The sequence below is a fragment of the Artibeus jamaicensis genome, unplaced genomic scaffold (assembly GCF_021234435.1).
Source record: "Artibeus jamaicensis isolate MK-2021 breed Jamaican fruit bat unplaced genomic scaffold, CSHL_Jam_final contig_444, whole genome shotgun sequence".
In the NCBI taxonomy this organism is placed as follows: Eukaryota; Metazoa; Chordata; class Mammalia; order Chiroptera; family Phyllostomidae; genus Artibeus; species Artibeus jamaicensis.
In genome coordinates this window covers 11,492,568-11,506,263 of record NW_026521831.1, presented here as the reverse complement: position 1 = coordinate 11,506,263, position 13,696 = coordinate 11,492,568, and the positions used below count along the sequence as shown (strand labels likewise).

Sequence of the window (13,696 nt, the reverse complement as noted above, 5' to 3'; positions counted from 1 at the left end):
ATTCTCTTTCATTCCAAATGGTCTTACTGCCCATAACTTTCTTGATCGCACCAATGTAGGAACATTACAGGACCTACATGCTAGGCCTAAAAACAAAAAGAAAAATTTAGAGGTTGTGCTTCTCAAACAACACTTAGCCTCTGAAACTTCCACCAAGAAGAAGTTGATTACCAAAGATGTGCATCCCCCTTAAGGAAGGCTTGCCCTCCAGCACCCATTTAGCATGTGGTCAAGAAGGACAAGAGAGAGAGAAGCACCTGCCAGATGGCACAGCTGGTCTCCAGAGGGCAACAGATGGGAGATTTCCTTCCAGACGTTAAAGAAGGAATCCTTCCACCTTGAGGGCAGGGGCCCCCATGCCTGTCCTTCATTGCTATGAACTAGGGGCTGCTGTATGTCTTTCAATCTCTAAATGAAAATTTTTATTGCCATGTGAGTTCAGTATTGCATGGGAGTAGATAACTGTCAGACTTTTTCAGCAGAACTGGGAAAGGGATATCATCTAGAAATTCTACCATACAGGGAAAAAAATAGAAGAAAAACAGAGAATAACAAAAGAGCCCATCAGTGGCAAATCTCAGAAAGTGCTGGCAAAAATCTAATTATAAAGGGGAGGGTCTCACCCTGGCCAGTGTGGCTTAGTTGGGTGGAACATTGCCCTGTAAACCAAAAAACTATGGGTTCAATTCCTGGTCAGGGCACATGCCTAGGTTGTGGGTTCAGCCCCTGGGGCATGTACCAGAGGAAACCAATCTATGTTTCTCTCTCACACTGATGTTTCTCTTCCTCCCTCCCTCCCTCCCACCGCCCCCCCAAAAAGTGAGGGTCTCATGTTGAACTTCAAAAAGAAAATCTTTGTTTGCACCGGGTATGGATATAAGTTGAAGAGGGATAGCAGCACAAACCCCCTTGAACTTAATCTGGTCCAGAAAAACAGACAAGGCAAGACTAATTGTGGAATAACACAGATGGACCATATTTTTAGAAAGCACTTGCGTTTCTTCGGCAGCAGGAAAAGAAGGGAGCCTTGGGATGTGCTACCTGAAAAGCTACCTACTTCTCCCTTCTCTCCTCCTCCCAGAACCATGGAAAATTCAGCAGATGGCTGGTGCAGGAACATTCAGTTTGTTTGGTGTCAAGTGTTTAAAAAAAACTGGCCCAGCATTAATATTAAGCTTCCACTTTTAAAAAATGTGAAAAAAGCAGCAAAACTTACCAATGGATGAAAGACACTCAAGAGAAAAATGTTGCCCCAACTAGACAAATGGTAACAAACTATGAAGTAATCATCTCTAAGAACCTTCACAGAGATACCACACGCAGAAATGCAAGAAATTGGGGGAGGGTTGGGGGTGGGGTGGGCAGAAATTGTGAGATAACAAGTAAAGATGAAATGGGAGCTAATGGAACTCAGGAAAGAAAAGAGAAGGAAAAAATTCCACTAATAATCATAAAATTTAAAAAAATTGGAAGAAACAAATGGTAAAATAGGCACTGTGAAGAACACACACATACACACACACAGACACACAAAAGGAATAAAGAGGATAAAATTACCAAAATGAGAACCAGAGCTTAAGAGTTAAAAAGGCATAGTGGGAAAATGACAGCCATAAAATACAGGCAAAGAAATGATGATGTCTGTGTGGTTGGGATTCCCAAAGGACACAACTAAAACCATACAACAGAAAAAAAAGTGTTTGCCTATAAATTGAACCTAATCAGGAAAACAAATAAGTGAGCAAAATAGAACCAGAGATGTGGAAATAAAGAAGGAACTAACATTGACCAGAGGGGTGGGGGAAGGAGGATAACCAGGGAGAGAAGGGGAAAGGTCAAGTCAAGGAACGTGTATAAAGGACCCGTGGACAAGGAGAATGGCGTAGGGGGATTGAACGTGGGAGAGGAAGAGTGGGCAGGGCAGGGGAGAGCAATGGGGGAGAAACGGGGACAACTGTAATTGAACAACAATAAAACAAATTTCTTTAGAGACGACAATCAGCAATACTTCCCTGAAATCGATAAAACAGAACCTAGTAGTGGTATGAAAGACGAAGATGAAATCTCTTGGGCAGCTGAGCCAAAGATGAAGTCACTTACAAAAGCAAAAAACATTGGGCTGACATCAGGTTTCTCTACAGCAGTATAAACATCCAAAGAGAGTGAAACAACACATACAAGACCCTTCAAAAACAGCATGTGACTCAAGGATTTCATTTCTGGCTGAACCGCCATTCAAGGGCAAAGCTACCATTTTGAAGAAGACAAGAACTCAGGGACTATCACTCCCATAATCCATGTTTAAGAGAACTATCTGAAGATGAGTTTCAGCCAATCAGATGAGGAAACCCATGGCAAAGGGACTCACAATGAACACTAGCGATATTTAACTGAGAACTACGACTAAAAGAAATGTGAGGACCAGAACAGACCAGAATGTAAATCATATACCCAATGTTATAGAACAACACAAAGAGTAATAATTGATAGTGGAAGAGAGAAAGAAGGTGGGATGTTAAGTTCACTTTACAGGCAATAGCTGAGAGCCAAGTGTTATCATCTGAAGTGGGCAACTCATCTAACAGAAGCAGAAATATACTAAAAGGATGTATACTTAAAAATTAAAAGGATGATGTTGAGAGGGAGATGTCATTGCCCTGAATGGATAGTAATAGATACTGCTTAAAGACTAGAACACTAAGTTGTTATATACTATTATAACTATAAAGTTAACCCCTAAGACAAAAACATAAAACTCCCCACGTGTCAGGAGAAGAAGGAAGCATGCAAATATTACAAGAGAAAAATCGCTGCAGGAAGGAAGGTACAGATCACCCTATAGGGTGAGCTATGAAGAGCATTCGCCTAGTCAAAAAAACACGCAAATGCTCACTTTTGATCTAATCCAACTGTGGTGGAGGACCGGAGGGTGGGAAGAGAGCCCGTCTCCAGTGGAGTGGAGGAGAGAAGGGATTCCTCATCTTAGCACCGCAGGAAGTAAGACATAACCCTGAAACCGACAGAACCCTAAAGCATTCAGGAAGTGGCCATACCAGTGTGGTACTTAGTCATGGAGATGAGTATCGGAATAACCAAGCAAAAGAGAATAAAGCGGTTACCCTGGGGGCCTGAACAATGACTGGTTTTCATAAACGAACTTTCTAGAACGTTCTGGTTCTTTCCTATATAACTAACTTTAAGGAAAATCTACGATTGGAGAAAAAGGAATTTGAGCGCAGCTGAGCTGTCTGAGTCCCACTGACCGACGCATCATTTCATCTTTTCACTCTATCCCCTTCTCACGAGGTCCTGGCAAACTAACGGCCCCTGCGTCTTCCAGGGTGAAAAATGAAGTTCTTTGTCTGCTTTGCCTTTGACTTACAGCCACGACAACCACTGCGGTAACGCGGTCGTGGTTCATCAGTCTCCTGGCAACCCCAAGCTCTACCATGGACTCGGTGAGGGCCGAAGTCTGACTCGGCGCCATCACCCAGGAGGCCCACAGAGGACAAGAGAGCAGCGAGCGGATCGCTACCTATGGTGGTGATGACGGTCCCCGCGAAGAAGAAGGCACTGCCGAGGTCCCAGTGGCTGCTGTTGTTGGAGGAGTTCCCTATCGGGCTCACCCCTGCGTTGTCAGCGTCCACGGCGTGCTGCAGAGAAAGGGAGAAAGCATGAGCCGTGGTTTAAAAACTTTAAAAAAATAATAATGATTTCCCTGCTCAAGAACCTTCAGTCATCTACAGACGACTGGTTACATAAATGAGGGTACGGTCACAAAGCGAAACACTACACACCCACTAATTACAATTAGAAAGCTCATTGTAAGGGGGGACAAAAACTAGTGTATATAGTATGGTGCCTTTTGGGGTAAAATTTGCAGCCCCAGATTCACATGGTGAAGCCCTGGGTTATACAAACTGCATGCAAATTACTTTGCATGTACATAGAAAGATGTCTGAAGGATTGTCACCCAAAGTGGCCATTCCTGGAAGACAGGGTTTCAGCTGCTTTCGACTCTTTTCTGTTTGGTTAGAATGTTTTACATGGAGCTTGTTTCAGAAGTACTGGAGGTAGGAGCTTGGGTTCCTGGGGCAGACCACTCTGGCTCTGCCTGGTGTTAACCACAGGACCCTGGGCAAGTTATTTTAACCTCTCTAAGCCCACAACTCCTGCCTTGAAAACCAGGAATAATAACACCTCCCCACACAGAGCCGTTGTGAACATGGAATGAGATGGTCCATGCAATGCATGTAGCTCGCTACCCTGCACTGGGTTAGGGTTGACCTGACAGCCAGTCTCGTGACTGTCATTTCACTGTCCCCCAACACAAAGACGCATATTGCTCCTTTTTAAAATACGATGGGACTCCTTGCTGCCTGCTGGATTTAGCATTCCACACAACTTAAAATCCCCAAGAAGTTGGCCAGGTTGATGATTCACCACCACCTTATACTATCAAAGCCTCCAGCCCCAGCAGGACGCTCCATGAGATGGTCCCTCACACCTCTGGACTTTTGACTCACTGGTGCCTTCCCTAAAGTGACATTACTTCGGGGTCTAGACCAGCCCCACTTCTTCCAGGGGGCACGCACAGAATAAGGTGAAATCTCTCAGCAGCCCTTCTGGGCTAGACCCTGCCAACCCCTCTCCGGCCAGAAGAGAGGGGAGGAGCAAACAGATGAGATGCAGGGAGGAAAAGACAGCGGGAGTCTCAGGGGGAGGCAACAGACATCAGGCTACTTCTAGAACAACTAGAGACTCTGTGCCCCAGAATGACCCCATGTGGAGCAAGCAAGACACAATTAAATATGGAAATATGATTACAGTTATTCTAAGTAATGCCATTTAAGCTTTGTTAAAACCAACATTGTTGCTGCAAATCAGATTACAAGTGTGAAAGTCAATCATCAATATATGTTGCCTGCATGAATCAGAGATATTTAAAACTCTCTAGACCAGGGATCTGCAACCTTTATTTACAAAGTACTAGATAATAAATACTTTAGGCTTCATAGGGGAAGCGAGGTTTCTGTCCCATATTTTTGGTTGATTTTACAACTCTTTAAGTATGCAAAGACCATTCTTAGTTCACGTGTTGTACAAAACCAGGCTGCAGGATGGATTTGGCAGACCCCTAGACAACTGACCGAACAATAGGAAAAATTCTCTTCTGTTGAAGTCTTTAGCCGATTCTTTGCTGCCTCTAAGAATATGACATCTGTGCTGGCCACTGTTTCTAACATAAACCCTGGCACCCCAGAATGTAAAAGCCAGCCGCATGGGCTGTCTACAGACTGTCTTTGCCCATGGTTCAGACCCACCTAACCGACCACAATCATATTCTCATCAGGAGCTCCACTCTGCTCTGCTTTAGAGCACAGACAGCTGGCGAGTCCTTTCTGCTGGTACATGATCCATCCTCACTGTGCTGTGAGCACCATCACACCCAGCCACAGGCCTCATTAGGGTTTCTGTCCCCATTATCGATTCCGCTCTGATGGGCCCACCTGGAAATGATGCCTCCCGGACAACACAAGGCCTCAGTCACATAGGCGACCTCCAATCACACCACCAACACCTAATGTGTACAACGTCGACGATGCCGCGCAGACAGCTTGCTTTCGGCCACGTCTGCCTGGGCTGAGTTCTGCACAGAAGCATCGTCCGCGGGCCCAGCGCAGCATGTGAAAGCACAGATTTGCATCAAAGGCAAACTGAGAGGCTGATCTGTCTGATCAGAAAATTCAAAGTAAGACTCCTTTTCAAGTTTCGGTTTTTTGAATCACATTAATTGATAAATATTTCATGTTTACATAGGTAACCCTCCAGGAGAGTATTTGTCCATTGAAAGGAGACATCAGCTGAGTCCTTGCATTGAGCCAGGTACCATAGAAGTGTTATATCATGGGCTCCTTTGCACGACTTGCGGGTTACTCAATTTGATCCTTTCCACAACTTGCAAAAAAAAAAAAAGTAAAAGTAAAACAATTCCCATCTTTGGTGGTAAGAAAACAGCCTCTGAGCCTCTGGGGAGTCAAGTAACTTACACCCCCGCCGTGACACAGCCAGGAAGTAGGGAAGTCAGGATTCACACCCTGCCTGGGTCAAAGCCCTGGGTTCTCCCTGTCCTCTGCACAGGCTGCCCAGAGCACACTGCGCCTGGCCCATACCCATGACCGCCTCCAGGGAGGACGGAAAAGGATGGCCATTGTCTGAGGATTTAGGGAGAAGGGACTACAAGGGATCAATTCTAATTAGACTGTTTCCTTGGAACTAGAGGAACCAAACTTCATTTTAATGGTCTCTTGCAACTGGAGAGAGCTTAACTGTGTTGCATTAAACAATTTAAAAGCAAATAGATAAAAATTGGGAAAGGTTGATTTTATATCCTGAGAGGGAGGGAACCGAGAAAAGAGAAAGAAAGCCGCGACAAACAAGGTCGGAAAAAGAGAGAACGGAGTGTCAGTTCACACGTGGGAGATTCAAGGTGAGTTCCAGCACTGCCCGGGACTTTTGAAGAACACGTCCATCCAGTATCCAATTTCAACTTGCTTTATTATGATGTAAATTCTTCTCTTGATCCCCCCAGATCTTTAGTAAAGTGGGCTATCCATGCAAATGCCCTTGCGAAGTGGTTTTGTGGAAATTAAACATAAGGGTTGTTATGGCACGAGGGGGTCAGAGTGTGGTTCAGAACCAGAAGTAAGAAGGAAAAGGATAAGCCCTTCAACGAGTCACTGAGCTCTTGCTAGGGCTTTGGACAGTCCCCAGTCCCAGAAATGAGGTTTGGTGCCATCCACATCCGATGAGTCAGAAACACTCCAACAAACCACCAGTGTTAAAATGAATCAGCAAGGTTACATACCTACAGGGAAAACGCAGTGCGAAAGACTGCACGCCCTTGAATTAATAGCATCATTTTTTAATGATGAAAGAATATATCTCATTGAGTTCACAGTTCTAACTTGGCCCTCCTAAAATATTTTCTAATGATTTTGTTTGAACTCAAGGAAACATTTAAAAATTAAATGCATTTGCTTTTAAATTTTCTCTCTCTCTCTCTCTCTCCATTTAGGCTGCAAAAGTGAAGATGAGCCAGCCCATTAGGCAGGTCTGAGCACAGGGCCAGTGAAAGGATACACCTGAGCTGCGTGCTGCTTGGCTTAAACATCAAACAAAGCTCTCCCTCTGTCCCCATGCATCCTCCCCGCCCCGCCCCACCCCACGCATTAGGACCACGTGAAGGATATAAAGAGAAACTACAGCCTCTCACAAGTGAGGCGTGTCTGAGGTTGACAGTGAAGGAAGGGAGAAGGGGCTGTTGATCTCTGCCCCCCACCTCCCACTGCCCCCCAGTGCTGTAATCCCATAAGGCAAAGCCTGGCTGAGTAAATCACTCTCTGGACGGCTTGCGATACCATCATGTGTGTTCACACTATACCGAGATGAATGATGACCCACAGGGGACCACTAACTGTCTGTGGCTTTTCTCCTATGATCTGTGTACTCGGCGAGATAATCTGTTTCCTTATGTGGCACCAAAAAGGAAGATGCTCAGTAATCACTCAGCTTGTCTGAGATTGGCTAAAGAATAACACCAATGGGTGCCATATGCGGGGACGTCGATAGCTAGAGTGAGCATCTGATTGACGGCCCCATCGAGCGCACTTGCTAAGAGTGGGAGGGGGCTCTCTTCACAATCACGCTGGGACCACAGGGCATGTGCAACCGGGGACACACGGCCACTTCACTCATCGCCTACACCACTGGGACTAAAGGAAAGGACTCCTCCTCAGAGGTCACAAAGGTGGCCCCGTGTCGACCCTATACTTCATCCCAGCCAGCAAAGGGGTTTATGGAGTCGAAAGTTAGCCAGGGGTTGAGGCAGGATGACGGGTGGGTGTGAAAGTGGCTTCACATATGTATTAACAGTGAGCAGACTTTCAGCCATTAATGGACAGGAGAAGAGCAGGAGACCCCGTCAGGCGGACAAAGGCCACTGGCAGACCACGTGCACGCCAACTCGAAGACGCCCCTAATGAGTCAAAGCCCCGCAGCCCCCTTCCACCTCCTCACACAGCGGTGGCGGAAGGGCCTCGGGAAGGAAGTGGCAAGATGGTGTTACTCTGTTTGCCACAGTTGCTTTTTATTTCTCCTGCTTCAGAAGTGCTTTACATATAAATATTTAACTGCAGCAAAAGTGAATGCGGTGGCGCTGGGGGAGGGGCAATTTCACGTCCACGTGCAAGGCCACATCCTAACGTTTCAACCAGAGTGAGAGGGTATCAGAGAGGAAACCTGGACCTGCCCTCAGCAAGGCATTTCCATGGCTGATTCCAAGAAGCCTTTGTGTCAGTGCCGAGGGGTAGAGTGTGTAAGCAAGTCATGTTTCTCCTGCAACAGAGAAATTCTGCGGATGAAACGGCAAATGCTCAGCCCGTGCAAGTCACGCAACTTCCCTAAGCCTCGATTTCCTCACCTATAAAATGAAGGACCTTCCTTGCAGGGATTTTTTTTTCCATGTGTTTTTTATTTTGGACAATGTGCTTTACTATTTCACATACGATAATATTAATAATATTACAGGAATCTTTTCTGAGGGCTTAACTAGTGCACAGGTTAAGTCAGTTCACACTCATGGTGCCCCTTGGAGATGGGTATCACTACTGTCCCCACAGGACAGACTCTCGCTAGTGCATGCCTCCCCCACAGGCGCGTGCCTAGTGCCCCGTCACATCTGCAGGTGTGATCAGCATGGTGACGATGATCAGCAGGAAGAGCGCCATCTGAAAATGCCCGGTAGGCAGCCTCTCTCCACCCTGTGTTCTTCTTTCTCCCCATCTTGGGCCGTGTTGGCCCAGCTTCCTGGCTCTGGAGTGAGTAGGCGGGCACCCACCCCAGGACTTCGAGTATCTGTGAGAGGTGGAGGGAGAAGGGAAAGAGGATCGATGCCCACGTGCCTTTACCTGGCACCCAGACCGATAGCCGGCCGCGGCCTGAGTGTAGCAGCCATCCCACGGCCACACCACACTCACAAAAACCAGGCCAGGCCATAAAAAGGCCAAGAGACTATTCAGGGCCGTGGTGACTATTATGATGGTGTTTATTTCCTGCCGTCCTGGTATGCAGTTATGTACAAATATTAGCCTTTCCTCGGGGCCCTGGGGGAGCCCAGCAGCAGGCTTGCAGCAGGCTTTCATCAGAACTTTACAGCCTAGTTATAAACCTAAAGTAAAGGCCAGCTACAGAGAGGACGGGATAAATGGAAAATCAGTTTGGGGAGTAAGAGAGGGCAAAACCCAAGGTGAACTGGACCGGCATCCAGAGCCGATGGTCTCAGACAAGTTTGCTTTCCTTGTTTCCGCTAGTTAATTCTTTTGCGGGATGAAATGTTCTAAAACTCAGTTCATCGGCACCTAGGTCTACACCCATGACTAATGTACCAAAACATTGTCACGTGAGATCCAGCCTTATTCACAGGGGCTCTTTTACCTCCTGAATTGTGTCTAACAACGTGGAGTTAATTTCCTCTCTCTTTGACTAGATGGAAGCATGAAACAAGAGAACTTTTAAACCACAAGGAAAGCATCATGTCTGCTAAGGAATCGAAGATGTATGTTCTGATACGATCAATAAACTTTCAGACTGTCACATTTCATCTCAGTCTGGGCTCATCCTCTACAGACTCAATAACAAATTCGCCGAGAGATGAAAAATCACCCCGGTCCTGAGGAGAATGTGTGATGTATGCCCCGCTCTCTCTGCTCTCGCGATTATTCCTATCAAAGGTGAGTCTATTCAATTTCTGGGGAAAAAAATTTTTACTGGGCTAAAAAAAGCAGTTACAAGAATTCTGATTCATTGCAGCATGAGCTAAATCAAAGAACACTATTCCTTTCATAGTCATTCCATGCATTGGAGAGAGTCTGAACTTTAATAGATGATTAAAACCAGGACTTTAAAAAAAAGAAAAAGATTCTTCTGCTACCTTGTTTTGGTTGTAGCTATTTACCTGAAAGCTTTCTTGGTCTTGAGTGTTTGCTATTAACCGCAAATTAGTATTTCATTTTATGGCACCCTTAGAGAACATCAGCACCTACAGTCACTACCTGTCTTTGATACTCACACAGTTTGACATGACGCAGAGTGGAGACAATCCCAGGGACTTCAAAGAAAGTTCTAGAATTCTCATAAAAATAATCTTAGTTCAAAACACTTGCAATGTGCTGTCTATCTTATTCATCCCTCACCAAAAAAAAATTATCTATCTATCTATATATATATATATATATATATATATATATATATCCTGTACTAATAAATCCTAGTATTATTCTCACTTTCTAAATGAGTGGAAGGATGCAGGAGTAACTTGCCCGCAGCTGTAGTAACAAGCAAATGACAGAGTGGGTTCCGGTTAAAAGTCCACCCTGTCATCTCTGGCCTTCTCCCACAGACATGTGTCTCCCCAGCCTGCAGACACTTTTCTAAAGCTCATCGGTCATGTCATCTTCCTCCACCTGAATAAAAAGACAATAAAGAGAACTAGGAATTTGTACTTTGGGTCCTCATTTTCCAAAAACAAAAGATCAAAACCTCATCCGCTCAGCAAAGTCAACCTGCATCAGCAAGCTTTTCACCCCTTCTGCCCATTTCCACCGAGAGCAAAGGAAAATATACGTTCTCCATGTAAACTGGTACAGACCTGACTCCCAGCTCGTGGGCTCTGCTTTTAAAGATACGGTACTGACACAGCCACAACACCTGATATGAAGGCCAAAAACCATGTCCCTCAACTGCAGGGGCGTCACACTCATTTCCACCGGGGGCCACATCAGCCTCACAGTTGCCTTCCAAGGGCCGAATGTAATTTCAACTCCTTAACAGTTAAGGAGTAGTTACATTTATACAGCCCTAAAATTATTTTGGCCCTTTGAAGGCAACCGCGAGGCTGATGTGGCCCCTGGTAAACATGAGCGTGAAGCCCCTGCTCTAGAGCACAGACAACCAATCAGCATTATACCTTGCGGTCTTGTCACAGGTGAATGAAGGTCCTTTTGGGGTTGCCACAGGGTGAGTCAGAAGCTCCTCTCTGAGTACTGAAGCCTGAGTGTTTCCTTATCTTCTAACACCAGCCGCCCTGGGCCCTAACTAACTACCCAGGCCAAGTCGGTCTCCCCAACCAGACACGGAGCCCTGTGGTTAAAAAGGACAGATGCTGGAGCCCATACCCAGACCCCAATTTAACTTCTCACTTAAGCTTCGGCAAGTTATTTAGCGTCTCTGTTCCTTTGCTGCTTACCCCTCTTCAAAGGATCCTTATGAAGATTAAATGACTTAAAATATAGAAAGCATTTAGAGCAGTGCCTGGCCAGTCAACCCCAGGTGGTATCAGCTAGTGACACAATTAATACTGGACTGGAAGCTTCTGGAGGACAGAGAGTGGGCTTCTTGCACCTACGTTATGTTTTGCTGATCACCAGAACCTCACACAGCATCTACGTCATGACAGACATTCAGTAAATATTAATTATCTAAATGAATACATTTGATTACAAGCAATGAAAATAATTGTACGAGCCACACACCATCAAAATCTTGCTAAAAGAGTCTTGCTTCACTTTAAATACGGAGCAAATCCGTGCACATTTGTATATAAATGTGGGTGCAGTAGCTTTCATTTCTGGGTTTTTGTTTTATTTTTATGGAAGTTTTTTTTGGAAACACTGAATTCTCATTTGCGAATTCATTTTTTTCCAGTGGCATGCCAATTTCCATTAGCTCTTTAATTGCTGGCTTCAAAGCTTTAGATCATCTTCACTCAGCAGTGAGGGAATCCACACCACCAGGGATAAAAACAACAATAATAATAATGAAGTGGAGGCCTGCAGAGAAAGGCCAGAGGCCGCGGGCCCCGTCCTGCACACACGGAACGGCCTTCCTCAGCATGTTGGCTTCACTGGAGGAAGGGCGAGCCTCTGACTTCAGGACAATAGCTGCAGGGAGTCACTTCAACTCCTCAGAGCTGGGTCCTTCAGTCCAAACCTGTACTACCCAGAGGTCCCCTGCTGCCTGCGCTGTGGCCTAAACTTCCTGCACAAGGTCTGCTAGGAAGAAGGGGTGGCCCAGGACAGGGAAAGAAAAGGCTTATCTGGTTCTGATCTCCTACTCGTGGCAAGGATTTCCACAGGCTGACAAATGGGTGTCTCAGGTGCCCCCATTTAAAATCTTTACATTCCTAAATATGTGAACCTCTGGGGGCTGGAGACACCAAGGGAATCTGCTCCTGCATAAGGAAGACAGGACAATGATTGGAAAGGGGTCCTCTCGACAACTCTAAGGGAAGGAAAGGTCTTATATTGCACAGGAATAAAGTCATCTTCTGCTTGGTTTCTTGCAGGTTTTAAATGAAGGGCTTTTGGTCTCCAAAACAGATTTAGAAGGTCCCACTTATTCATTTGCTCCTCAAACCTTAACGCATCTTCTTTGGGCCAGCCACTGGGCCAGACATGAGGGAGGTGTTGATGAAACGTACAGACTCAACCTGCAAGAGCTCATAATCATGGGAAGGGGACAGATGAGAAAAGTGATTATCCAACAGAGTCCAGACAGTAGAGAGGTCAATGACAGTGTGTGATGCTTCAGGGCCAAGCAGGGCCCCACTGACCACCGAGGGACCATGAAGGTGTCCCCTGGACTTGAGTCTTGGCTCCTCTGAGGATAAACCACTTCCAAAATCCAGATCAAAACCTTTAGCAGAACATCACAGTTGGCCCTCCATAAATGTTTCGCTGTTAAATGAATAAATCAATAAATCAATGGCTTCAAACCAGCTCCCAACTGCCACTGCTACCCTTGAGGATGATATGAGGGACCCAAATGGCCAATGTGCTAATTGATCAGATCATGTCACCCGGCCACTCGAAACTGAGCCACAGCTTCACAGTGCTCTTAGGATACAATCCAACACCAGGCCTGGCATGGTTTGGCCCCTGCTTGTCTCCAGTCTAGTCGCTTACCCAGTTCCCTGTGCGCATTGACCTCTGGCCCCCCTGGCTCCATTCTCTCAGTGCTTAGACAGTCCAGCTTTCTCCCAGTGCAGACCCGCGCTCAGCTCCCTCCCCTAGAACCCCCATCTGGCTAAGTCAGTTCTGCTCATATGTTCTCTTAGTGCCCCTCGACTCCACCTCCCTCTCATTTGCAGCGTCTGTCCTGGAGGTACTTACCCTTATTTGCATGCTATACGCATAAGGTTTGTTTCTACCACTTCCTATCCATAGGGTGACTGTGAAATTTATCTTTCAAACCAGGACAGCTTTGAGAAAGAAAGAGATGCTACTAATTACTTCAGAATCACAAAAACTGGGATGTTTGGTCATTCTAGCTATAAGTTCCAAGAGGGCAGGGCCTATGTCTGTTTTTTATTCACATGATGTCCCCAATACTTAATGTTGCCCCTGGCACACAGCAGGCAATTGATATATTTGTGGAATTAATAATGAACAAATGAGAGTGTGCGTGAGTAAGTGATTTGGAACTTGACAGAAAGAACAGAATGGAAAACGCCACAGCCTTGAGTCATGGCAATTAACCAACACTTCCTGCTTCTAGAGAAAACAGTTTGGCAGCTCCTGATCTCTGGCCCTTCCCTTATCTGCAGAACAGTAGCCCTGATCACGGCGCTGACACCAAA

General features: G+C 45.8%; 1 protein-coding gene across 1 annotated transcript in view; it reads right to left on the bottom strand.

Annotated features, from left to right (window-relative positions):
- Positions 1-13,696, bottom strand: part of KCNK10 (potassium two pore domain channel subfamily K member 10) — a 109,666-nt gene that overhangs the window by 37,560 nt on the left and 58,410 nt on the right. The window contains exon 3 of the mRNA XM_037130296.2: positions 3,536-3,653. Coding sequence (XP_036986191.2) covers positions 3,536-3,653 — 118 coding nt within the window. The remainder of the gene's footprint in view (positions 1-3,535; positions 3,654-13,696) is intronic.